We start from the raw sequence: 27,995 nt of genomic DNA on the forward strand, positions 1-27,995 counted from the left end.
GTTTTTTTTTAAGGGAAAAAAAAAAAAAAACAGTCGGGCTGCAATCCCCGCGGCTTGTAATTGGAGGGGGGACACCCAGGTGAGGGGGAGCATAGGAGTCGGGGCCCCCACTGGCTACCCACCCGGCTACCTAACTGCCCACCCGGCTATCTAACTGCCTACATTCCCACCCGGCTACCCTTCTGCCTACCCTCCCACCCGGCTACCTAACTGCCCACCCGGCTACCTAACTGCCTACCCTCCCACCCGGCTACCTAACTGCCCACCCGGCTACCTAACTGCCTACCCTCCCACCCGGCTACCTAACTGCCCACCCGGCTACCTAACTGCCTACCCTCCCACCCGGCTACCCTTCTGCCTACCCTCCCACCCGGCTACCTAACTGCCCACCCGGCTACCTAACTGCCTACCCTCCCACCCGGCTACCTATCTACCCACCCGGCTACCTAACTGGCTGCCCACCCGGCTACCTATCTACCCACCCAGCTACCTATCTGCCTACCCTCCCACCCGGCTACCTAACTGCCCACCCGGCTACCTAACTGCCTACCCTCCCACCCGGCTACCCTTCTGCCTACCCTCCCACCCGGCTACCTAACTGCCCACCCGGCTACCTAACTGCCCACCCGGCTACCTAACTGCCTACCCTCCCACCCGGCTACCTATCTACCCACCCACCCAGCTACCTATCTGCCTACCCTCCCACCCGGCTACCTAATTGCCCACCCGGCTACCTAACTGCCTACCCTCCCACCCGGCTACCTATCTGCCCACCCGGCTACCTATCTGCCCACCTGGATACCTATCTACCCACCCAGCTACCTATCTGCCCACTCGGCTACCTAACTGCCTACCCTCCCACCCGGCTACCTATCTACCCACCCAGCTACCTTTCTGCCCACCCTCCCACCCGGCTACCTATCTGCCCACCCGGCTACCTATCTGCCCACCCGGCTACCTATCTACCCACCCGGCTACCTATCTACCCACCCAGCTACCTATCTACCCACCCAGCTACCTATCTGCCTACCCTCCCACCCGGCTACCTATCTGCCCACCCGGCTACCTATCTACCCACCCAGCTACCTATCTGCCTACCCTCCCACCTGGCTACCTAACTGCCCACCCGGCTACCTAACTGCCCACCCAGCTACCTATCTGCCCACCTGGCTACCTAACTGCCTACCCTCCCACCCGGGTACCTAACTGCCCACCCAGCTACCTATCTGCCTACCCTCCCACCCGGCTACATAACTGCCTACCCGGCTACCTATCTGCCTACCATGCCATGGGCGTCCCTACATAGGGCAAAATGGGGCATGCGCACTCCCCTGGCTAGCTGCTGCCCCCCCTAGCTACCCGGACGTGGCTGGCCCGCCCGCCCTGGGGTGGCAGCGGAGAGAGAAAAGAAGCGGCAGGCACAGCGGCGCTGCCTGCCGCATCACTTAATTCTAAAGGGGGGAGCGAGAGAGGGGGAGCCCCAAGGTGAGGGAAGGGGGAGGGGGAAACGTCCTCCCTTCCCCACCGCTTCTCTTCTCTCTCCGCTGCCACTGAGGACACCTATAGATCTGGCTATTTAAACTGGGGACACCTATAGACCTGTCTATCTATACTGGGGGGCCCTGTCACTACCTAAACTAGGGGCTCCTGTCACTACATACACTGGGGGGGGTCCCTGTCACTGCATACACTGGGGGGCTCCTGTCATACCTAAACTGGGGGTACCTGTCACTAACTGAACTGGGGGGGCGCCTGTCAATACCTGAACTGGGGGCACCTGTCACTACCTGAACTGGGGGGCCCTGTCACTACCTAAACTGGGGGCTCCTGTCACTACATACCCTGGGGGGCTCCTGTTACTACCTTAACTGGGGGGCACCTGTCACTACAAACACTAAGGGCTCCTGTCACTACCTAAACTGGGGGGTATCTGTCACTAACTAAACTGGGGGGCTCCTGTCGCTACCTAAACTTGGGGGTCCTGTCACTACCTAAGCTGGGAGGCTCCTGGTGCTACCTAAACTAGGGTACACCTGTCACTACCTAAACTATCCAGGCCAGCCCAGCATCACCACCAGCCAACCAGCCCAGAATCACTGTCAAAAAGGCCATAGCATCACCACCAACAGTCAGGCCAACATTTACTTCAACCAGCCAAGTACAGCCCAGCATCACCGCCAGGCCGGCCACAGCATCACCGCCAGGCCTTTAAGCCCACACATCATCCCCAATCCAGCCAAAAACAGTATTGCCTGGCACAGCAGCCAGTAGAGGAGAATTCAGAAGCCAGGTGAGAGGTGTCTACCATATTAAGTGGGCATTCTGCCTATTTATGTGAAATGCTGTTTATTTATGTGCCTCATGACTGCTGAATTTGTCTTGTTGGGGGCCTCATGGTTACTGAATTTGTCTTGTTGGGGGCCTCATGGTTACTGAATTTGTCTTGTTGGGGGCCTCATGGTTACTGAATGTCTTGGGGGCCTCATGATTGCTGAATTTGTCTTGTTGGGGGCCTCATGATTGCTGAATTTGTCATGTTGGGGGCCTCATGATTGCTGAATTTGTCTTGTTAGGGGCCTCATGATTGCTGATTTTGTCTTGATGGGGGACCTCATGATTGCTGAATTTGTCTTGTTGAGGGTCACATGATTGCTAACTGCGAGACTATGGAAAAAGCTGAATCATCATCATATGAGACAATAGCTACTTTTTAAAACAAAAAATAAAACTGGGAGGTTCTAAAAAAAAAAAAAAAAAATACATTTTTCAGGAGTTGGATGGATGAAATTGTTTATCTTCACAGTTTATTTTCAACTTGGATTTTCCATAATGTTCATGTATGAGTTAAAACTTTTTTATTTAGTTTAAATTGCTGTTGCCACTTTGCAATAGATAAGTGACTTTTGGGTTGCAGTTTGGGCACTCTGCCTTCAAAAGGTTCGCCACCACTGTCCTAATCTAATGTCCCACCATTCATGCAAATTTGTCTCCACCCATGACTACACCCACACCCACATTCTGGTCCATGACCACACCCAATTCTTCCATGACCGCACCACTTCTTCCCCCTCCCCCTTTTTTCTATCTGCCCACCCGGCTAGCTATCTGCCCGCCCTCTCACCCTGCTAGCTATCTAACCTATACTGGGGGCAGCTACCTATCTAACCTGTACTGGAGGCACCTACCAATGTAACCTATACTGGGGGCAGCTACCTATGTAACCTGTATTGGGGGCATCTACCTTGCTAGCCTTTACTGGTGGCAACTATACTGGCTACCTATATTGGAGGCACCTACCTAACTAACCTATACTGGGGGCACCTACCTATCTAACCTATGCTGAGGGAAACTATTCTGGCTACCTATATTAGCCCACTGCCTTACTGTTACAGTTACATTACAATTACCCCCCACCCATGTGATGTCATGTCCACACCCATTTTTTTTGTCGCTGCGCGCTTTGCTTTTTGGGGGGGGGGGTGTTGGTAAATTATCCGCACCGGGTGTCAAACACCCTAGCTACGCCACTGGAGGGGGGCACAGCTTGGAAGGGGGGGAATTGGGCACAGAGCGGCGGGGAGGGGGGGAAGCATCCCCCCCTCCCTCACCTAGGGCCCCCCCTTCCGCGCACCCCCCCTCCTCCAGAAGTGCAGCCAGCAGCGAGCGGAGAATAGCTACAGAGATGATGCTATCTCCGCTCCGCTCCGAGTCCGCATGCCGCTGCCCTTCTGGTCTCTGACTGTAGTGTGTGACGCTGTCCAATCACGCTCTCGCAGTACTTCCTGATTGGACAGCGTCACTACAGGAGACAGAGACCAGCAGGGCAGCAGCGGCATGCGGAGCGGAGATAGCATCATCTGAAGCTGGTAAGCTATTCTCCGCTCGCTGCTGGCTGCACTTCTCGAGGAGGGGGGTGTGCGGAAGGGGGGGCCCTAGGTGAGGGAGGGGGGGAGGCTTCCCCGCTGATCTGTGCCCTCTGCCCCCCCTTCCAAGCTGGGGGGGACTTGCATTGTGTGGGGGTATCTCTGCCACCAACCTGATTGCATTGTGTGGGGGTATCTCTGCCACCAACCTGATTGCATTGTGTGGGGGTATCTGCAGCCAACCTGATTGCATTGTGTGGGGGTATCTGCAGCCAAACTGATTGCATTTTGTGGGGGTATCTGCAGCCAAACTGATTGCATTTTGTGGGGGTATCTGCCGTAAACCTGATTGCATTTTGTGGGGGTATCTGCCGTCAACCTGATTGCATTTTGTGGGGGTATCTGCCGTCAACCTGATTGCATTGTGTGGGGGTATATGCCGTCAACCTGATTGCATTTTGTGGGGGTATCTGCCACCAACCTGATTGCATTGTGTGGGGGTATCTTCCGTCAACCTGATTGCATTTTGTGGGGGTATCTGCTGCCATTTGACTACTTGATGAATTATCATGAGGCATGTAACTACTTGAATATTTTATCTACAATGTATCTGGTCGGACCTAATCTCTGTGAATAACGCCGCTACTTATTTTGTGTTTTGTATTTTTTTTTTAAGTCTGCCCATGACTCATCATGACCACGCCGATGTTCCAGTGCATGGTGACACCCATTTAGTTTCGCATTTAGACATATCCCTATTGGAGACTGTCCTTAGAATTGCTCACAATCTATTCCCTACCATAAAGTCATGCAAAATTTCTAGAGTACATGTGTATGTGAGCCCAAAATGGGTGGGGGGGGGGGGGGAATTTATAGTGTTATCCAGCGCCCATCAAGAATATGCGAAAAGTGTAATACCCCAAAAGCAAGGGGGAGCCTAAGAGTGATAAAGGTTAATTTCAACAAAAAGGACTCGCTCAGGATCCAAGTTTGGAGTTTGGGGTGCACGTCGCGGCCTGGATTCATTATATCGATGACGTCCTCATGGTCTGGCGAGGTACCATGGAAGAGTTAGGTGTTTTTCTGGATCACTTGAACATGAACAATAGGAATATTGTGCTGACGCATACTATTGATGGAAGTGAGATCAGTTTCTTTAGATTATAAAAGATGGCGATAGGATTAGGACTGAAACTTATCGAAAACCGACTGCTGGGAACACCCTCCTGCATGCCTCTAGTTTTCATCCTCCGTCTCTGCTGCAAGGTATCCCTGTGGGACAACTGTTGCGCGTCCGCAGGAATTGCAGCAGGGAGGAGGAATATAGGAAGGAGGCTGAGGAGATGTGTGGACGGTTTAAGCATCGCGGGTACAGCAAGGAGGTGCTTGAGAGGGCAAAAATACGGAGTAATGAGACCCCAAGGGAAAGACTTCTGACACAGGATAAGAAAAAGAGGTCCTCTAAAGAGGATGTGACAAGGATAGTGACACAGTATGGAACCCATTGGAATCAGCTGCGGAGACTTCTAGCCAAACATTGGCACCTATTGAGACTTGATCCTAAGATAACACAGGTTGTGGGGGATTATCCTCATATGGCGGCCAAAAGGGCCCCCAACCTGCGCGACATGCTGGTGAGATCTGAGTTTAGATCCACTACGGCTCAATCGTCGCGCATGTGGTTGGGTCCTTCGACACGCCCCAATGGGATGTACCCATGTGGCAGATGTTCAGTTTGCCATTTAGTTGACCGTGTGAGATGTTTTTCAGACTCACAGTCTAGGAGATCTTATGATATTCGGTCTTTTATAAACTGTGAGAGTAAGTTCGTGGTGTATATGATTATTTGTCCGTGTGGACTTAAATACATCGGAAAAACGACCCAGATGCTAAAACAAAGGATACAACAACATGTGGGAAACATCAAAGAGGGAGATGAAACTAGCCCGTTAGGCTTACACTTCAAGCTCTTCCACGAAAAGGACCCTAATTCATTAAGATTCAAGGGGATTATTAAAATGCCTATTCCAACAAGAGGGGGGAATTTGGACAGACGTCTATGCCAAATAGAATCAAGTTGGATCTTTAGACTGGCCACAGTAATTCCAAGGGGATTGAATTCTGAATTACCTCTGTCCCCTTTCTTACCAGAATAGATCCTTGTTTGTCTGCCCCTTTGGTGAGCAGGGGGTGGATGGGGTTAAAAGTCTTTCCCCCTCCCCCCCACCTGTTTATGAAGGTAATAATAAACGTATTAACAACATGATTCCCCAATGTGATGAAAAAAAGTAGTATAAAAATAGTACAGGGGTCTATGTGAATTGCTGAGGTGTAGGTTAATTATCTGTGATTTGCCTGTGGGTAGGTGTGCGAGTGTGTGAGAGGTAGTGTGTATAATGTACATACAGAAAATGCCCCTACTTACAGGTATGCATAAACAACTCTGGACTGGTCCATTGGAACCTCTATATGAACCTTGTTCCTCTTGTGAGTATAAACATGCAGCCTATGGTCTCTATCTGTATAGTATGACCGTGGAGAACTTTCATGTGTCTAAATTTAGGAAACTATAGCGCTACGAACATTAGCTGCTGCACTGTAAGGTGTGGAATTGAACATCCAATGAATAAGGTGCAGAGGCGGAGATACGCAGATTAGGCAGGAGAGGATGGCTTTTAAAACAGCATGACGGCGCTGCCCATGTGACCGTCTGAGGAAGCCCGAGGGGCGGGCGATACTAGTTACGGGACGAGCCGGAGTGACGTCACACGCTGCGCGCTTGCTGGCGCATGGATCCAGAGCTACGTGAATTCAAGCTGGCGCTGTAAGGGGTTGAGAAGAGGAAGGAAGCGAGCAATAGCCGAGAGAGAGGGGGACTCGAGGAGACATCAGGAACGATCTATAAGCTGGAGGAGGTGGTGAGAGCCCGCAGGGCAGAGCATTGTAACTGTGCTTATGAGGGAAGTGGAAACGCTGAGTTGGATAGGTGCTATCCCGCTGCATGCCATTGAACATTCCCTATGCCTCACAGCCTGACTAACCAAGCAATTGTTCATGTTTACTGCAAAGACCCCCCTGCATGGATTAATGTTGCATGCTAATCCTCACTCCCCCTGAATGAACTTCATAGGAATACAAGTGATAAGGCAGCACAGCAATTACTTGAACTGTTTATGTGAAGTATACCTAGTATGGATCTGGGACTTATCAACATAGACTGCACGCAGTATTAACATAGGTCTGGACCCCAAGTGCATAATATACATCAGGAAGACTAGATACAGACTGGAACTCCCGGGAGTGTATCTTATTGTTTGAATGATGCGTATGGTTGTGCAGTGTGAGTGACACGGCCGGCTGTGTATGCTAGGCTGGTACACATTCTTAGGCTCGTTTTTATGGGGGTTTATATGGGGGGTTTTGTTATGCAGATAATCAACAAAATGAAATGTGTTATTTGAGACTAAGTGAAACAGTCCTTTTTGTCAAAATGGGGGGGGGGGGGGAGGGAGGAGGAGGAGAGGGGGGTGGGCCCCAGGCTGAAACTTCCTTGGTGGGCCCTTGGTGTCCCAGTCCGACCCTGCCTGTGGGTATGCCTTTAAGCATACCCACAACTAATTAATTACATCCTCACACCTACCCACATGATGTTCGTAATTATATCCCCCTGGGTTCCTTATATTTCATTGCATTGTGCTGAATCGAGCTGCCGACTTTGGAGAAAAGTCGTCCTGTGTAATACAATGTAACTATGGAAAGATGCATATCATTTTGAAGCTCTCTTTCTCCTCTTTCCAATGATAGATAAACTGCCACCCTACGCCTTTTTAGTTTTCGCTATTTTCGCAATCGAAAATGCTGTGGCCGCGATTTTGATTACGAAAATAACGAAAACTAAAAGGCATAGGGCGGCCGTTTATTTATCATTGGAAAGAGGAGAAAGAGAGCTTTAAAATGATATGCATCTTTCCATAGTTACTGCACTGCTCAGAGTCCCTTTAACCATTTCTACCATCCAGCCACCGCTGACAGGATGGCGAGGGCTGGTTTACAGTATGTGCTGATGGGGCCCCTTTGAATCTGAATGGGGCGACTGCTTTTGTTGCCTGGTTGGTAATCCGGCCCTGATTATTATAAGATGTTGTATAAGAGGACAGACCTTGATAATAGATGCGTTCCAGTTTTTGTTTTATCTTTACTTTTTGTTCTTTATTCATTCATTCATTTTCACATTCATCATCTTATTTTCTCTTTCTCTTCTGGGTTTTTTCTGGTTACCTCAATACTGTATGTTGCTACATGATCATTGTGGAGTCAACAGATATAATTATATTGAGTATACTATACCATTTTTATGATGCCTGTTCCTTTCCTGGAAGACATTGATATCTACAACTGTGTAAATTGTTTACCTACTGAGTTTCTCTCCATTGTACATGTTGTGCATGTTTAGTTAAAGTGGACCCAAATTAAAAATACAAGATTTCAGAAATAAAATCTATTTTCTAAATTATAATAATAAATAGCAGCCTTTTTTCAGCTGCATGATGACAAATATAAAATATTTTACATTTATTGGAGGAACCCCTCCCTTCCTTTCAAATTGCCGGGATTTTTCCGGCAAACTGGTGGAGTAGATGGTGTCCGGTAATGGAGGAATTGCTAATGGCTGCCACCTGTATAACCCTAGCTATGAAAAGAGAGGGGTGAAAAGCATGCACTGAAATGCTCATAGGCTTGAAGGAGTGTTTATTAATCTTTGTATGTGTCAGAGTGGTGCAACTAAATATTTTTAATTAAAAAAATGTTTGGTTTGGGTCCGCTTTAAATAAAAATTTGTGTTAAACAAATTGTATTTTAAAATATACTTATATTTCACTTCATGCTTATACTTATATATACTTATATTTCACTACTTCATGCTGCACACTTGTTTGATATGAACGGCAGACCGCGGGAAGACAACGAGGGACTCAGACATGCTTACGGAGGAAGGCACGAATAAGTATCAAATCTTTCTTGTTTTCCATCTCTGGTACACTTAAAGGATACCCGAACTGACATGTGACATGGTGAGGTAGACATGGGTATGTACAGTGCCTAGCACACAAATAACTATGCTGTGTTCCTTTTTACTTTCTTTGCCTGAAAGAGTTAAATATCAGGTATGTAAGTGGCTGACTCAGGCAGGAAGGGACTACAGTGTGGCTCTCACTGATAAGAAATTTCCCTTCTTATCTCTTTCTTGCTCTCAGAAGCCATTTTCTGCTAGGAAAGTGTCTTATAGTTGGAATTTCTTATCAGTGAGGGTCACACTGTAGTCACTTCCTGTCTGAGTCAGGACTGAGTCAGCCACTTACATACCTGATATTTAACTCTTTCAGGCAGAGAAAGAAAAAAAGGAACACAGCATAGTTATCTGTGTGCTAGGCACTGTACATACACATGTGTACCTCATCATGTCACATGTCAGTTCGGGTATCCTTTAAAAAGCTCAACCCTTAGTGAGTCTCTGAGCTTTTTAAAAATGACATTTAAAAATCACACTTTTAGTTGTTCCCTTGCTTTGTTAAGACATAGGTCAAATGTTACCATATTATGGTCAGTTTTTCCCTAGTGTTGTCGAACCTCACATTATACATAATTTGATCCACTTGAAATGACCAAATGAAGGAGGGCATGCTCCCTGGTTGATACAGTTCATACAAATATGCCACTTTTCCTAAAACAAATTTCTTCAATATCCAAATTAATGTATGTAAAAGTGAAATCACCTATAACTATGACCCCATGTTTGCTTGCAGTTAATTCAACCTGCTGCAGTAATTGTATTTCTTTTGAGTCATCTATGTGTGAAGAGTTATAACATACAGAAATAAGCTGGGCTAGTTGTAGACTTTTTGCTACCTGAGGCAAACTTGTGAGGAAGATGCCCCAGCTCCCCCCCCCCCCCCCCCCCCCAGTTTCGAATGATTGCGCATCACTCGACAATTTGATCAGCTTCATTTATTCATTTAATGTTCTCACCTGACATACTGCAGCTTAACACAATAGCACACTGGCTGGCTGTTAGTCTATGACAAACAAACTGCTCACCCTCTGCCACTCCATTCTTCCTCAGTCAGGACAGCAGCGGATCAGCTAATTATAGCACTAATAGATTTGGGCATGGCTATCTTTTTAATGTTAATAATTGGTTGTGTAATTTTTCACTCAACTCTGCAAATGTTTGGGCGCCGTAACGAAATATCGAAATTTTACATAAAACGATAAAGTACGATTGATAAATAGAGGTTCGTGAAACAAAATCTAGACTTTCATTGTCTGATATTGAGTATGTTTACTACGATATTTGACGAATATATTGATATATGTGGATTATATCGATGTATGTGGATTATATCGATGTATGTGACATTACGATAAATAAAGATGTGTAATGATGTACTTACGTTAATTATTGATTATATATTTCTTTAAGATGTGTAATGATGTAATTATGATAATAGGTCATTATATGTAATGATATATTTACGATAATATGTGTTATTATGATATTATCCTTTCTATGAGTAAAAGGGTGTTTATGCAAGGTAAGTGGTTAGGGTTAGGCACCACCAAGGGGTTTTAGGGTTAGGCACCACCAGGGGAGGTTTAGGGTTAGGCACCACCAGGAGGGTCTAGGGGTCAGGAATAGGTACAGGAAGGGTCCTGTGTGAGAGTAGGGTTAGGTGTAGTTAGGGTTAGGCACCACCAGGGAGGTGGTTAGGTTTAGGCACTACCAGGGGGTGGGTAGGGTTAGGCACCACCAGGGGGGTTTTAGGGTTAGGCACCACCAGGGGGGTAGTTAGGCACCACCAAGGGAGGGTTCTGTGTGAGAGTAGGGTTGGGTTAAGCTGTATAGTTGAATTACATTATGATATTTAACATTAATATATTTTCGTTATCAACTCCTATTTGTTTTAAAATGGTATATTTCATTAATGAATTTCGTTAACGTACCGCTAATAATCGGAATTAACTATTTTACATTACAAATACCGTTATTTATTGATAATTCGTAATTACTGCTATTTTAATTTTTGCCGCTAAATCGTGCCCAAATTTGGCCACGACTTTTTTAAATGTACGCGACAGCAGTGCCACCTCCTCCCTTCTGCTGTGCAAATCAAATGAAACACTGCTGCTCTCTTGCCTCCCGCTTCCTCACTCACTGTCAGAGCCCTCACACAGTACAACAAGCTTCTTTTCCCCATTGATGACCTCTTCACCTCGCTCTCCTTTTTGTTCTCCTCCTACTCTGACTGCATTCTGTAAGTGTAACCACACAGTGCAAACATGTTGCCCCTGTAATCTCTGCGCCTGATGCAAATGTTTCATCTTGTTTTATTAGAGAACTGGCCCTGGAAATAAGCAATTGACAATTCTTGCTTCCAGCATGAATACTTACCCCTAAATATTCCACACCACCACAGTCCTCAACCATGACATCCTTAATTACTGGAGACAAGGAGCATTTAACAAACGTACAGACCTCCTTTCCTATTGGGTCTATCTTTTCTAAAGACACAGTTACTAGTGTTGGGCGAACACCTAGATGTTCGGGTTCGCGAACGTTCGCCGAACATCGCCGCGATGTTCGGGTGTTCGCGCCGAACTCCGAACATAATGGAAGTCAGTGGGGACCCGAACTTTCGTGCTTTGTAAAGCTTCCTTACATGCTACATACCCCAAATTTGTAGGGTATGTGCACCTTGGGAGTGGGTACAAGAGGAAAAAAAAATATTTGAAAAAGAGCTTATAGTTTTTGAGAAAATTGATTGTAAAGTTTCAAAGGAAAAACTGTCTTTTAAATGTGGAAAATGTCATGTTTCTTTGTACAGGTAACATGCTTTTTGTCGCCATGCAGTCATAAATGTAATACAGAGAAGAGGTTCCAGGAAAAGGGACCGGTAACGCTAACCCAGCACCAGCAGCAGCACACGTGATGGAACAGGAGGAGGAGGCGCAGGAGGAGAAGGCCACGTGCGGATAGCATGCTTTGTACCGCCATGCAGTCATAAATGTAATAAAGATAAGCGGTTCAATAAACAGGGACCACGCTGCAACGCTAACCCAGCAGCAGCAGACGTGATGGAACAGGAGGAGGCGCAGGAGGAGAAGGCCACGCTTTGAGACACAACAACCCAGGCCTTGCAGGAGGACAAGAAGCGTGCGGATAGCATGCTTTGTACAGCCATGCAGTCATAAATGTAATAAAGATAAGAGGTTCAATAAACAGGGACCGGGCGGCAACGCTAACCCAGCAGCAGCAGACGTGATGGAACAGGAGGAGGCGCAGGAGAAGAAGGCCACGCTTTCAGGCGCAACTCAGGCCTTGCATGAGGACAAAAAAATGCGTGCGCAAAGCAATGCAATGAGTAGTTTTCAGGACACAATGGGCTATTCGGAGGAGCTATTCCCACCCCCACAATCTTCTACCTGTGAAAGGTCAATGGAACAGCCACAAATGTTGTGCCCGGATTCACAACCTTTTTCTGTGGAAAATGCACCTCGCACTGAAATGCAAGGCGAGGCCGAGGATGAACATGACGTCAACAACTCAACATGACGCAAAATGGGGGCGGAACAGAAAGCTGCTTTCAATGTTTTGAAGGCCTTAATTGCCTCCGGTGGCCAGTTAGATGCATCATTCATCACACCCAAATCCCAGAGCAATGTGTGCAGGAATTTGAATTGCAGGAGGTGTACCGAGATCATCTGGACAAGTGACCAAGTGACAAGTGACAAAGTGAAAAGTGACAAAGTGACCAGTGACAAAGTGACTGACAAAGTGACAAAGTGACTGACAAAGTGACAAGTGACAAAGTGACAAAGTGACAAGTGAGAGGTTGTTCTGGGGAGCTCTACTCCACTGCACACAGTCACATATGAGGAGAGGTCTCGTCGGGACTGCTGATCCTCCTCAGCTTGCTCAAAGCCTTGAGGGTTCCTGAAGATTCTCTGCTTGGAGTTCGCCGGGGTTCAGCTTGGTGTCGGGGTCGGCGGCGTCCTCCTCACTCCAACGTGGCAGATCTTCTGTTGAAGGAAAAAAAAAAAACATATTTTAAAGTCCAGTACCGCTTCTGAAGGACTCACCAAGAGATGCAGGAGCGCTTCAATCTAGCGCACCATCGCTCGCTGGGTGATGTCCCTCCCTATGCGCTGGAATTCTACGCTGCACATGCTAGCATGCTTTTGCGCAGTGCCGAGGCGCATTCCAGCAGCTGAGCTAGCTACCAAGCTTCTGTGGATCTGATTGAGCCACCATGTTGGATCTCTGCCAAGTCCTCCAAAATTTTGAGCAATCCACGTTGCTTGTGACTGAGCAGTGACAACTCTACAGTCAGCATTACAATACCACTGCTGTGTTTACTGAAGAAATCAATGTTGAAGATGGAAACCGCTGGCATGATGCAAGTGGGGGAATCTGAAGATGAAAACGATCAGCGTGATGATACCAACATCAGGCAACCTGCCTCAGGAAACGCTGGTCCCAGCTATGACAAAGAACAGGACGAGGAACAACTGGAGTTGGAGCAGGAATTGGATGCCCCCACTGCCGAGGGACAGAGCGGTGCACGTTGGACTTCCACAATTTAGCGGGAATGGACAGCAGAAGAGGAAGAAAGTGATGCTGGTGACGAATATGGTGCATCACAATAATCACAACGCTCACAAGAACATGAAGACAGAGGGGTCTGGCAGGACTCTCTGGCACACATGGCTCAATTCATGCTAGACTGCATTGAACGCGGCCCGCGCATTATTCACTATTCATTATTCATTATTCTGGACAACACCAATTACTGGGTTTATACCCAGTTTATACAAACACAATGTTAAAAAACTGATTGAAGAAAGTGTCAGACAGGTCAAAAATGGAACAATTCCAGCAGGCCCTTGAGGATGGAGACTTTAGAGAGGAGATTGACATCCTCCTCCTTCTCTAGCCAGTTGTACGCCGACAGACTGACTTCAGCAAACCCAGGAGGACCTGGAGGGCAGCAAAGAACACAAGCTGCTGCTAGTGCCCAAAAGGGAATGGTATTGGCAGTGTCCTTGGAGTGGGAACATTTTCTGACACCCATGCAGCAGCCCACAGAACAGCAATCGGGCAGTTCCACGTCCTCCAACACCAATCGCCCCTAGAAGATGGTCAAGGACTACATGTCAGATGGCGTAGCTGTGTTGAACAATCCATCTGCAGACAGACGGTGAGTGTGACAGCACAGAAGGACCATGGCAACTCACTCATAGTACCACAGTTTGATAGTGCTGCACAAAAAATTATATGGATCCGTGGACCCGGGCAGTACTGGGAAGTGGAAACGCAGATTTTAGTACCTAAACACACGATATAACATGTTTTCCGGGGTCGGACTCTGAGGCACATACAGATGGTCCCGATCATCATCCTCATCATACACCTCTTCTCCTGAGTCTGACCCACCCACCACCTCTGCCACCCCAACATCCCCAGACACAGACCCCTCATCGTCCTCAACATTAACTTGGGATGCTGGCCTGAGCCCGACCTCCTCCTCCACATCAGGCCCCAACATCTCCTCAATGGCAGCCCTCAATAATCGCTCTGGCGCCGGACCGATGGACACAACGTTCTCCTCCGGGGAGGGCTGCTGCTGACCACTGGCTGCTGGGGTGGATGTTATAGCTTGCGTGGGGCGTTGGCTGTTGCTGTTGTTGGGAGTGCTGCTCACAGCGGAGGTCTCTGAGGAACTCATGGTGAGCTCATATAGTGGTTGACGTTGAGTGGAGTATTACTGATCCCAGCAATATACACACTGACTGGCAGAGTACGCAATGCTATATAGTGGTTGACGGTGAGTGAAGTACTACAGATCCCAGCAATATACACAGTGACTGGCAGTACAATGGTATGGGTGGGAGAGCAGAGTACTACAGATCCCAGCAATGCTATATAGTAATGGGGTGACTGAGTGAGCGGCAGTGTACTACTGTTCCCAGCAGACACAGAGTGGCAGTAAACACAATGCTATATAGTGTGCTGGGTGAGCGGTGTACACAGAGTGGCAGTAAACACAATGCTATATAGTGTGGCTGAGCGAGCGGTATACTACTGTTCCCAGCAGACACAGAGTGGCAGTAAACACAATGCTATATAGTGTGCTGGGTGAACGGTGTACACAGAGTGGCAGTAAACACAATGCTATATAGTGTGGCTGAGCGAGCGGTGTTCTACTGTTCCCAGCAGACACAGAGTGGCAGTAAACACAATGCTATATAGTGTGGCTGAGCGAGCGGTGTACTACTATTCCCAGCAGACACAGAACAGTAAACAGAATGCTATATAGTGTGGCTGAGCGAGCGGTGTTCTACTGTTCCCAGCAGACACAGAGTGGCAGTAAACACAATGCTATATAGTGTGGCTGAGCGAGCGGTGTTCTACTGTTCCCAGCAGACACAGAGTGGCAGTAAACAGAATGCTATATAGTGTGCCTGAGCGAGGTACACAAAGTGGCAGTAAACAGAATGCTATATAGTGTGCCTGAGCGAGCGGTGTACTACTATTCCCAGCAGACACAGAGTGGCAGTAAACAGAATGCTATATAGTGTGGCTGAGCGAGGTACACAAAGTGGCAGTAAACAGAATGCTATATAGTGTGGCTGAGCGAGCGGTGTACTACTATTCCCAGCAGCGACACAATGACTGGGGGGACCCTGGCTAGCGTGGCTGGAGCACGAACTACCCTGCCTGCCTACCCAAAGCTAAACCCACAGACAAATGGCGGAGATATGACGTGGTTCGGGTATTTATTTACCCGAACCACGTGACAGTTCGGCCAATCAAAGCGCGTTCGGGTCCGAACCACGTGACCCGTTCGGCCAATCACAGCGCTAGCCGGACGTTCGGGGAACGTTCGGCCATGCGCTCTTAGTTCGGCCATGTGGCCGAACGGTTTGGCCGAACACCATCAGGTGTTCGGCCGAACTCGAACATCACCCGAACAGGGTGATGTTCTGCAGAACCCGAACAGTGGCGAACACTGTTCGCCCAACACTAACAGTTATCCTCCAAATGTATCATCAAATCATGGCTAGCTTCCATTCACATCTACTCCAACAATATCATAGTTTTTATCTCTTATCAGCAGCTCACAATCATCCATTTTATTTGAAAGGCATCTAGCAATAATTAGGTGTCCTAATTAATAAAATATAAAGACATCCTAAAAAATATAAAAGCTCGGCAAAATAGCATCTGTTCAACAGACAAGATGACATGATGTACACATGGAGAAAATGTTACTACCTGTGTAGCAAGAGGTTGCTCATAGTGGTTAAAATGTGGAATATCTTACCACAGGAACAAATGATGGCATATTCACCACTTGCATAAGTGGTGATAAAGTTATTGGCAACAGAATGGGAGGAATGCTGGAATGTTAAAATTGCTCTGGTCCATAAGGAGTATAGAGATGGCTTGTATAGAGATGGCTCGAACCTCTGATTTTAGGTTCACAAACCTCGAACGCGAACTTCCGCAAAAGTTCGGGTTTGCGCGAACTTCGCGAACCGCAATAAACTTCAAGGGGGAGGTGAACTTTGAAAACTACAAACATTTATGCTGGCCACAAAAGTGATGGAAAATATGTTTCAAGGGGTCTAAAACCTGGAGGGGGGCATGGCGGAGTGGGATACATGCCAAAAGTCCAGTGGAAAAATCTGGATTTGACGCACAGCAGCGTTTTAAGGGCAGAAATCACATTGCATGCTAAATTGGAGGCCTAAAGTGCTTTAAAACATCTTGCATGTGTATACATCAATCAGGTAGTGTAATTAGTGTACTGCTTCACACTGACAGACCAAACTCACTGTGTAATGCACCGCAAACAGCTGTTTGTGTAGTGACGGCCGTGCTGGACTGGTGCGCACCATGGCAAGAGTGCAGGCCATGGCGGTTTTCAAGCTCATATGATCGCCGGGCTGAGGTAGCTCAATGATAGAACAACAGTGACTGTCCAGCTGATCAGTTATGCAGTGACTGGTATATAACACTGCGTGCTGTCATGCAGGTGCACTGAACAGGTATGCAGTGACTGGTATTACAAATGTGCAACTGTCACACACACAGGTGCAGTGAACAGTTATGCAGTGACTGGTATTACAAATGTGCAGCTGTCACACACACAGGTACCGTGAACAGGTTTGCAGTGACTGGTATATAATATAACACTGCGTGCTGTCACGTAGGTGCACTCAGGGCCGGGCCGAGGCATAGGCTGGAGAGGCTCCAGCCTCAGGGCGCAGTGTAGGAGGGGGCGCAAAATTCATTCAGCTGTCATTCCTAATTGTGTTTGAAGCAGAAAGAAATAAGAAAAGGGGATACATGGCAGTGACTGCAAGCCAGATAACTAGATAGTAAGGTGTTGGGGAGGTTGTGGGCCCTGTGGCGCCCCTTAGTCTAATAGCAATCAGTGTGTGATGGCTGGGGTGGCAGGGATGGAGGGGCGCACTTTGGTGTCTCAGCCTTGGGTGCTGGAGGACTTTGTCCCGGCTCTGGGTGCACTGAACAGGTATGCAGTGACTGGTATCAATACAATGTGCAGCTGTCACACACACAGGTACCGTGAACAGGTATGCAGTGACTGGTATATAATATAACACGTAGGTGCACTGAACAGGTATGCTGTGACTGGTATCAATACAATGTGCAGCTGTCACACACACAGGTACCGTGAACAGGTATGCAGTGACTGGTATATAACACTGCGTGCTGCTGTCACGCAGGTGCAGTAAACATGAACAGGTATGCAGTGACTGGTATTACAAATACAGCACAGAACAAAGAACAGGAGTTCCCTCAAAAAACCGCACCACTCAAAACTTCAATATGTACAATTCAACTTTATTCAAAAAAAGGTGATAAAAACACTTAAAAACAATTATGGTGGATAGCCATGACAAAGACACGTATAATCAATATAGTTCCATAGCATGAGTATAACATGGATACATCAATAAATATCTGCTGGGAATCAAATAATAATAGATAGTTCCCTGCAGGTAGCTCTACCCAGCCAGCTGCAGTGCTCAGAACTAAAGTGCATTAATCATAGTGCAAATACATATATAATATATAGATAAATATACACACAGTTGTTGAAAGAGGATTCCAGAGCGGATAATAAAGTGACTGGTGCAGAAACAGTGAGAACCAAAGTGCAGAATAGTGCAAGAAAAGTGAAATGAAGAGAGCACCAAGAGCTTACCGAGGCAGGCAAACCAGGGTTAATGTGTCATGGCTAGCAACCGTGGGGCCATCGCGATTCGCCGCTCAGCGCTAAGGCGGCTTCCTCTGGGCATACTTCTTTTCACTTTTCTGCACTATTCTGCACTTTGGTTCTCACTGTTTCTGCACCAGTCACTTTATTATCCGCTCTGGATTCCTCTTTCATCAACTGTGTGTATATTTATCTATATATTATATATGTATTTGCACTATGATTAACACACTTTAGTTCTGAGCACTGCAGCTGGCTGGGTAGAGCTACCTGCAGGGAACTATCTATTATTATTTGATTCCCAGCAGATATTTATTGATGTATCCATGTTATACTCATGCTATGGAACTATATTGATTATACGTGTCTTTGTCATGGCTATCCACCATATTTGTTTTTAAGTGTTTTTATCACCTTTTTTTGAATAAAGTTGAATTGTACATATTGATGTTTTGAGTGGTGCGGTTTTTTGAGGGAACTCCTGTTCTTTGTTCTGTGCTGTATTTGATTTAGTCCCTCTTCTGCACACTCATAGATTACCTATTTTGGGTGTTTGGTTGATGGTGCTAGCCCTATTTTGTGACGTATACTGGTATTACAAATATGCAACTGTCCCACACAGGTGCAGTGATAAGGTGCAGTGACTGGTATATAAGACTGCGTGCTGCTGTCACGCAGGTGCAGTAAACATGAACAGGTATGCAGTGACTGGTATTACAAATATGCAGCTGTCCCACACAGGTGCAGTGAAAAGGTAGTCACTGAATGTGCTGGGCCTTGCACAGTATAGCAATTAGCACGGGCCAGTCAGCTGTTTTGGGGTACTTTTTTAGCAATAAGTATCAGCAAGGAGCAAGCTAACAAGCCTAACAAGAGCCAAACTAAGCTTTCCCTAATCTGTGCAGCAACCTCTCTCCCTTCTCTAATTACTGCAGCCACACCGAGTGAGATAATGGCAGACGCAGCTGCCTTATATAAGGGGGGATGGGCTCCAGGAGGGAGTGCAGCCTGATTGGCTACCATGTGTCTGCTGACTGTGATGTAGAGGGTCAAAGTTTAGCCTAATGATGTAGTATAGGGGGCGGGTCGAACTCGCATACAGTTCGCAGTTCACCGCGAACGCGAACCACTGATGTTTGCGCGAATCGGTTCGCCGGCGAACCGTTCGGGCCATCTCTAAACCTGTAGTGGACAAGTGGTGAAAGGCACAAGGCCCTGACCAGCTGATTATTTGCAAAAAAAAACAAACCTTTTTTTTCCATAAAGGAATATTGTAAAAAAAAGCAATTTTATTCATTATGTTACTTTCACTGCATTTCATCTTTAACGTAACCTATATAACTATTATTATTGATTTGTAAAATGCCAACAGATGTAACTATGTCTTGTCAAGGACATGATATCTGCATGTGTGTTGTACTGGAGCATATAGCGCAGAGCGCGCGCGCGAGAGAGAGCGTGTGTGTGTTTTGCTTTTCCTGATAAACACTCTGATATATTGTTAATTCATGTGAAAACAAATTAAATGTGACAAATATAACATTTATTTTAAATGTACTATATATTATAATTTATGTGAATCCTAGGTCAGTAGTAAGCAGAAACAGAAGAATTGCATGTTTTGTTTTCATCAGGGCCAAGTGAATGAATGCAATGTCTCTGTAGAGAGTATTTTACTGTTTGCCATATATCATGGTGACTCAGCAGAGTTGTTTTCCTTCCATATAATTGAGCAGCTGAACAACACAAGCTACTAACTCTGCACTGACACAGCTCCAGCGTCCCCTACTTTCAAGTCTGTCCATTTACTATTTACTTCATATTGCAAGCCACTGTCACTAAAGGTGGCCATACACTGGTCGATTTGCCATCAGATTCGACCAACAGATAGATCCCTCTCTGATCAAATCTGACAAATCTGATCAGAGAGGGATCGTATGGCTGCCTTTACTGCAAACAGATTGTGAATCGATTTCAGCATGAAACCAATCACAATCTGTGGGGGTGCTGCCGCTGCTTACCGCCCCCGGCATACATTACCTGCTCCGGCCGGTGCGTATCCCTGCTGTCACTGCTGTCTTCTTCTCTGCTGGGTTCCATGTCCGGTCCGGCAGGCTTCACTTTTTTCTGTCCGGGGAAGTTTAAACAGTAGAGGGCGCTCTACTGATTTCCTGCCAGGACAGGAAGTGAAGCCAGCCGGATCGGAACGCAGAACCCAGCGAAGAAGAAGACATCGGTGACAGCAGGGATACGCACCGGCCGGAGCAGGAGATGTATTGCCACTGTATTGGGTCGGTCGTCGGGCATTCGAACGCCGGTATCGACGCACTCCCGACCCGCCGGCGATCGAGAAAAATCTTCCGCACGGACGGCTCGACGGGAATCGACAGGAACAATTGATTTCGGACGGAAATCGATTGTTCTGTCAGCGTTTGTGCAACGATTTCACAGCAGTGAATTCACAGTGATCGAATCTGCTGTATATCGGTGGGAAAATCGTTAGGTCTATGGGCCCCTTAAAACAAAACAGGGTTTGAAGCTTGTGATAAAATGTAAAAATTACACATTCACTTGCTAGTAAAAATGAGTCAGATTTAATGAAAAATGAATATTTTAGATTGTTACTGATGTCAGTATGCCAGTCTAGCAGAATGTGTTTCTTTCTTAAGGAGCCCATACACCTAACGATTTTCCCGCCAAAATACGGCCGTTTCGATCACAGTGATCGAAACGGCCGTGAAATCGCCGCGCACACCGCTGACAGAACGATGGATTTCCGTCCGAAATCCATCGTTCCCGTCGACTCCCGTCGATCCATCCGTGCGGAAGATTTTTCTCGGTCGCCGGCAGGTCGGGAGTGCGTCGATAGCGGCGTTTGAATGTCCGATGACCCGACGCAATACAGCGATAATACATTACCTGCTCCGCCAGCACGAGTCCCCTGGTCCACCGCTGTCTTCTCCACCTAGTCCTGGCATCTTCTCCGCATCAGCTTCCGCATCCCAGCATTTGGCATAACTTCCTGTGTCACTGCAGTGACAGTGGAAGTACAAATAGAGGGCGCTCTATTTGAACTTCTGCTGTCACTGGAGTGACAGAAAGTTATACGCGGATGCCAGCCGGGAGCCGATGCGGAGAAGTTGCCGGGACCAGGCGGAGAAGACAGCGGTGGACCAGGGGACTCGCGCCGGCGGAGCAGGTAATGTATGCATGGGAAGCGGCAGCTCCACAGATTGTGATCGGTTTCAGGCTGAAATCGATTCACAATCTGATTGCAGTAAAGGTGGCCATCAGATTCGATCAGAGAGGGATCTATCTTTTGGTCGAATCTGATGGCAAATCGACCAGTGTATGGCCACCTTTACAGAAGTGGGTAATTCAATTTATAAGGTACAGAAGACAGCAAAACCGCTTATACTGATGAGGGAAATTTTCAAATCCCCATCAAATTGTTATTGTTCTGTCTCATTTCTAAACTCCAGGACCACCAGGGTTAATATATATTAAAGCCAGAGATGGTTTCAGGACAGGAAGAGTGGAGAAATATTCCCAATCTGGATACAGATTAAGAAAAAAAAGTAGTAATCTCTTTTCACGCTCCTTCTCTTCCTCCTCATTTGTTTACTCATTTACTTTAAATGATGGTTCCCCACTGGTGACCACCAACAGTTACTCCTACCTGGGGCTGGAGTTTAACCAACCAGGGAGCTTTAAACTAGCAGTAGAAGATCAAAGTGTCAGACTAAATCCAACACGTTGTTCCCGATTAACAACACTCTGTGCCGCGTTGTGCATTATGCCAGCCCAGCACACATGCATTGCAGGGTGGAGCTAGAGCAAGAAAGCTGGCTGTGCCCCACCCCACTCCACTGACAGATAGGTCACCTCCTTGCACTGATGTGAAGAGTTCTAGTCCAACTGGCTCCCATTGGAATGGCACAAACAGATCACCCATGCACACCCTCCCCCCCTCCCCAAACAGTGAATGTAAAATTTAGTGCTGAAGGGACATGGGTGATCAGAAAGGACTGGAAAAGGTTCAGATGTTTTTCCTCTAAACATAAAATTTCTATCTTTAATCGACCCTGTAGTATTTTTGTTCATTTCTGAGGGGAGTTATCTCGCTTCTGCTGTGTTTCAAATGAAACACTGCAGCTCTCCTGCCTCCCCGTTCCTCACTCACTGTCCTCTCACAGCACAACAAGATGCTTTTCCCCATTGATGACCTCTTCACCTCGCTCTCCTCTTTGTTCTCCTCCTACTCTGACTGCATGCTGTAAGTGTAAACACGCAGTACAAACATGCTGCCCCTGTAATCTCTGCGCCTGATGCAAATGTTTCATCTTGTTTTATGAGAGAACCAGCCCTGGAAATAAGCAATTGACAATTCTTGCTTCCAGCATGAATACTTATCCCTAAATATTCCACACCACCACAGTCCTCAACCATGACATCCTTCCATACTGGAGACAAGGAGAATTTAAAGGGGATGTCTAGGGGAGGGGGGTTGGAAATAAAATCTCACACTTACCTGTAGCTGTCATGTCCCGCGTTGTCCTTCTCTTATAACCCAACCGCAAAGCTTATCAAGAGGAGATAAGCACAGTGCGGAGTAAGTCTGGAGGTTTCCCGGCAGCAGGTGCCGATGTGTGCGGCCTGTAACTGTGTACATGCAGGTGAAGTTGTCCAAGGCAATGGGTTTGGGCAGATCCCATTAGGAGCTTTAGCGCATCAGATGCCTGTGAGAAAACCAAGAATGCTGGGAAGAAGAGTCAGAGCTCGTCTCTGGTACAGAGGCCACGCAACGTAAGAAGTCTTGGCAAGGCGAGTACATGTTTACTTTCACAGCGCAGCGTCTCCCCGCAGCGGAGCAGGGAGGCTGTGGCTGAAGTTAGGGTAATGTGTTTTGTGTTTTTTCTTTTCTCTCTCCTTCACTCTCTCTCTCTCTCTCTCTCTCTCTCTCTCTCTCTCTCTCTCTCTCTCTCTCTCTCTCTCTCTCTCTCTCTCTCTCTCTTCTGTGAGCAGCATTCACCCATTAGTTTCAGTGGACGGGGGATGAGGCCAGATTTTGGGAGAGAGAGAGAGACTGAACTGAGAGCTGTAACAGTGTTTGGGTTTTTTCTTTGACATTCTGCAAAGTTTCAATGCTACTTGTCAGTTGAAATGGTAAAAGTTTGACTTTTTTTTCTTTTTTTCTAGTTTAGTTAGGCAGTGCACTACAGTGAGAATTTTCTTTTTGTTTTCAGTGAGTTGTCAGTTTTGTACTAGTGAACTCCCTCGCTTCGCACTCCTGTGGGATAAATATTTGGTTTTGTTTTGAAAGGTTTAATTGTTTGTTTCATTTTTGTGGAAATCTGTTAACAGCTGTAAGATTTCCCCCCTCCTTTCTTGTGGGAGGGGTGATTAGGGTTATGTGTGTGTGTGAAATTCTGTTTTATCTATTTATGTTTTTTTCCTGGATCAAGGTTTTTTTTTTCTTTTCAGCTGTGTGTAACATTGTGTTGTATTGTTGCAATGTGATATGCAAATGTGTCAAGCAGGTTTTTCTGTATGTTTTTTCTCTCCTAATTTGCAGAGGGCATTGCTATGGAAAATGGCCATTTTTGTCTGATATTCCAGGACTCAAAATGGTTCCTCTGACTTCGGGGGCAGATCCCAGGCAGTTGTGACGCTCTAATGGGAAGAGTCTGCTGAGTCCAGGGACAAACCCTCACCCCCGCCCCCAGGAGGGAGGGGGGGTGAGGGAAGAGAGCGTGGGAAATCTAGCCAGGCCTGTGGAAACGGTACCACCCATGGGTGAGCTGATTCCTATGCTGTGCTGGGCTGGTGCAGACTACACCCTAATGAGCAGGACAGCCTGGAATGTGAAATCACGGAGGGTGGCCATCGTTTGTGTACAGGAATATCAGCAGGGGTTATACGCAGTAGCTGTCAGATGGCTACTGGATACATAGGAAGCAGCTCCCTGAGTCATATCAGGGGGGTGCCTGTAGTGATTCGATTCACATGTAACATGAGTTCCCCGATAGGGGTCAGGGGGATAAGAGGGTACAGAGCAATGGAAAAAGGAATAAAGAAAAAGAGTTGACCAATCGAGCTGTCCGTTGGAACGTTTACAGAGCGGTAAGCTTTTTTCGGTTTTTGTCCAGGACAAAGCCGGAGTTTGACAGAGGTCAAGGCTGGGCCGTTTGTGCGGTTTTTACGTCGGCGGATTGGTCAAAAGGTATTTTTTTTGTTCTTCCAGCTCATACCAAGGGTTCACACAATGCTCAGGACTGACAGCAGTCCAAGGAGCAAGATTGCTGTGTATAGAGTGACAGTGTATTTGTGGGGTAGTAGTCCTATGTCCAGTCTAGGATCCCCTACACAGTCAGGAGTCAGAGACTCATGTGCAGTTGTAGTACACTGTCATGTAGTAGCATTGCCAATTGGGTTCACAAATGGGACTTCCGGCAGAGCTGGTTGCGATAAATGAAGTCCTAGGTAAGTGAATTAACATGGGTAAGAACATTGCAAGCTCAACTGCGAGTTGCAGCAGTGGGCAGGTGGTCCCTACTCAGTGCATACTGCGGTCAGCGTAGCAGCTGAAGTATGTACAGGGGGGATGTAGAGGTCAGTGCTTCAAAAGAGATCCGAGGGAAGCACATTGTAACAAGATAAGTACTTATGCTGTGGTACATAAAGTAAGGGAGAGGGCTTTAGAGCCTTCCCATCATCAAAAAGCTAACAAAGTTCAAAAGAACTACACAGAAACTAGATCAATCATGATATACATTGATCAATCTAAGTTCTACAATTGACCTTGTGATTAAACGCAAATCATTAATAAGAATTGATTTGGTTGGATTTCTGTTTCAGGAGTTTGGCGAATATGGAATTGAGAAAGCTGAATTACTGGCAGCAGAAGCAGAGATGGAGATGTCAGTCGGATGAGCAAAAGTTTCATTGGTGCCAGATGGAAGCCAATTTCATGGCACAATGGTGGTAAAAGGTATGAAGGGTAAAGTGTGCTGGAAGAATGATATTAACGGAAGCTCAATGCTATTCCTGAATGTTATGCTCTCCCAGCCCAGACACCGATCCAAAGTCTGGTTAAAAGGTACATTGCACTACCATGGGTATATGAAAAAGGTGAAGTGTGTAGTACAGGATTACCTTGTCTTTGTTCTCCGGAGTGAGATGGTTCTAGACTGGAGAGGAACGAGTGGTAAGCGTCACTGCCCCTCCAGGAGAGAGGCAGGGAACAATATCACACTCTGGAGCAACCAACAGAAGGTGTCTCTGAGACAAATATACACACGTAAAGGCTGGAAAGCAGAAGGGTTTTGGTTCTCGGAAAGAGAAGTAAAAATCGAAATCCAGCCGCATTTTCGGGTGACAAAGAGGGTGGGGAGAGTGATCCCAGAAAAGGGAGAGCCAATACAGGTAACATCATCCTCACTACATGGGTCACAATATGAGACAATACTACACAGTCCATATTCAGCCACTTATCTTCATGGTAGATGGTTAAGTGACCAGGTACTCTTAAAGAGAATTTGTACTCTAAAATTCTTACAATAAAAAGCATACCATTCTATTCATTATGTTCTCCTGGGCCCCTCTGTGCTGTTTCTGTCACTCCCTGCTGCCATCCTGGCTTGTAATTGCCAGTTTTAGGCAGTGTTTACAAACAAAAGACAGGGCTGATAACCAGCATGTGATAGGCTCAGATAAGCTAAGTCTGTGACTCATACAGAGCCTGCAGGGGGCCTGGAGAGGGTGTGTATAACTTCTATCCTATCACAGCAGAGCAGCACATTCTTGCCTGAGCTGACAAACCTGACAAAGGAAAGAAGATTAGATTAGATGACAGAGATATTACAGCGATTGTGCAACTAGGAAAGGCTGCAGTAAGACAGACCACACATTAGAACAGGTATAGGAACTTATAGGATAGAAGAAATAAGGCTGAAAGTTTTGTTACAGTCTCTTTAATACAAAGATGGCCGATAGTACATTTTTCCCGACCAAAGGTACGTATTTAGCCTCAGGACATAAGGGGGGCAAAGGTCCAATCAGGACAGTGGGGAATAGCGTTTGTCATTGATATGCTAATCAATTTCCCTGAAGAGAGAGTACCACCCATATTCTTCTGGGGAGGGCCACAAGAGTTAGCATGGGATGTTAGTTTAATGGATCAGGGGACATTTTGCAGTAGAGAGGTAGAATCCTGGAATACATCAGGTAGCACCCCGGGCACTCTCTATGATAAAAGGGTGATGGGACTAAAAAGAGGTCATTCAACAATTAGGCACATTGGGACAGCTGAATGTGGGTACCCAGTATCATCTGAACATGGTTTTGGAACAGCTACCGCACAACACCTATAAGGTTCAGGGGTACACTCAAAGGCACATACGAACAATTCTCAAAAAGATGATTGCACATGGTAAGGGTGCTGCATGGGAAATAGCATATATATCCATGCAGACTGAGTTAACAGCAGATTTCAAGATAATGGCTCAAGCCTTATCAGAAGGTAAACCTCCTTTACAACTGAGACTTGACAAGGAGAGATTTGTCGATTTTCCTGGGGAGGGATCTTTTGCATGTCTTACACCATGACCTGAGAGGTCAGCATTTTGTGTTGCTCGACGGAGAAGTGAAACAAGTGGACTTGTCATCATGCTGGCAATTTGCAGATAAGTACCTGTGTTTGCCAGGACAAGTCAGATTTAGTGATGAAGCCTGCTGGCTTAATAGCACCGAATGCACAGCAGCCATTCAAAAGATCCGCCCTGATGCCAAACCAATATTTCCAGTGGCTGAAGGAAAAGTTTGTTTTTTTAAGCATGATGTCCACGGACACATTCATTGTACATTTTCATAATTGTTCAGACAGGTTTGATCTTGCAAGGGGGACGTACTGTGTAACACACCATGGGATAAATGGGTACAGGTTTTGGCACAAGACAACACTTTGTTTAAAAGTAACATAACACTAAACTAGAGGTGATATTTCACCATGATCAAGGAGAGCTGACAGAGATTGAACACAAATATAATCAGGTGAGTTCCAGTCTGACCTGGTGGAGAAGGTTTCTGGCGATATTCCAGGGGCATTCAGACTGAGCCTCTGCAGTTCAAACCTTTTTCCTGCACCCACTGGTCGTAGTGATGGGGATTACAATCATATGCAATTATGCATCATTACACAGGTGAGTTTGTGTTTAAAATTACGCAAACAAATAAACATGGGTAGAGGATTGGTGTCAAGTACACAATCTCACAAGCATATATTTTCAAGCTAAGCCACATAATACAAGGTTTCAGCGGTACCTATGGGACGGAGCTGATTGTATAAAGGTGGTTTTCTAGAAGACCCCTAGCACTGCTCCGTCGCTTTGGGTACAAACAAGTTTCACTTTTCCATGGTCAAGTGGAGTATGTAAGGGATACGCCTGTGACGAGAATGCTGAGCGGAGAATGGGATGAGTGCTTAGAAGAAGGGCATTCCCAGAGAGACAAGAGGTCTTGCTCTCCCTCCCAGGGGCATTCACCTAGAGCAGAGAGAGTGTGTTTGGAAACGAGCATGGAAGGGTGAAACATAACAAAAACAGGTTCATAGGTACCGTCTGAACCCTAATGGAGAAACCTGCAGCTCAAGTCATTTCAGGGGGGCTGTTAGAATGTAAGTTTACTTGAATTCTAGGCCTCAGGTACTGAAATCTAGTAAAGACTTGCGATGCAGGGTCTCTTTAAGCATAGTTTCTCTGAGAAATTATGCAGTCATTTATAAGAAACATGTTCCTCTAGAAGGACACATAATGGGTTATCAGGTCTA

At 46.5% G+C, this 27,995-nt stretch overlaps 1 protein-coding gene across 7 annotated transcripts in view; it reads left to right on the plus strand.

The window, feature by feature from the left end:
• LOC137536026 (pepsin A-like) overlaps positions 1–27,995 on the plus strand; it is a 124,492-nt gene that overhangs the window by 32,652 nt on the left and 63,845 nt on the right. For 3 of the 7 annotated variants that reach the window (XM_068257989.1, XM_068257988.1, XM_068257983.1), the window contains exon 2: positions 25,028–25,160. Coding sequence is in view for 5 of the 7 variants with exons in the window: in XM_068257983.1 (XP_068114084.1) it covers positions 25,099–25,160 (62 nt within the window). In the remaining 2 variants the exon portion in view is untranslated. Of the gene's footprint in view, positions 1–23,042; positions 23,066–23,267; positions 23,336–23,910; positions 23,966–24,240; positions 24,293–25,027; positions 25,161–27,995 lie in introns of those variants that run through there. The other 4 variants (XM_068257985.1, XM_068257984.1, XM_068257982.1 and 1 more) reach the window with 4 other exon arrangements.

This window comes from Hyperolius riggenbachi, chromosome 10 (assembly GCF_040937935.1).
Source record: "Hyperolius riggenbachi isolate aHypRig1 chromosome 10, aHypRig1.pri, whole genome shotgun sequence".
Lineage (NCBI taxonomy): Eukaryota > Metazoa > Chordata > Amphibia > Anura > Hyperoliidae > Hyperolius > Hyperolius riggenbachi.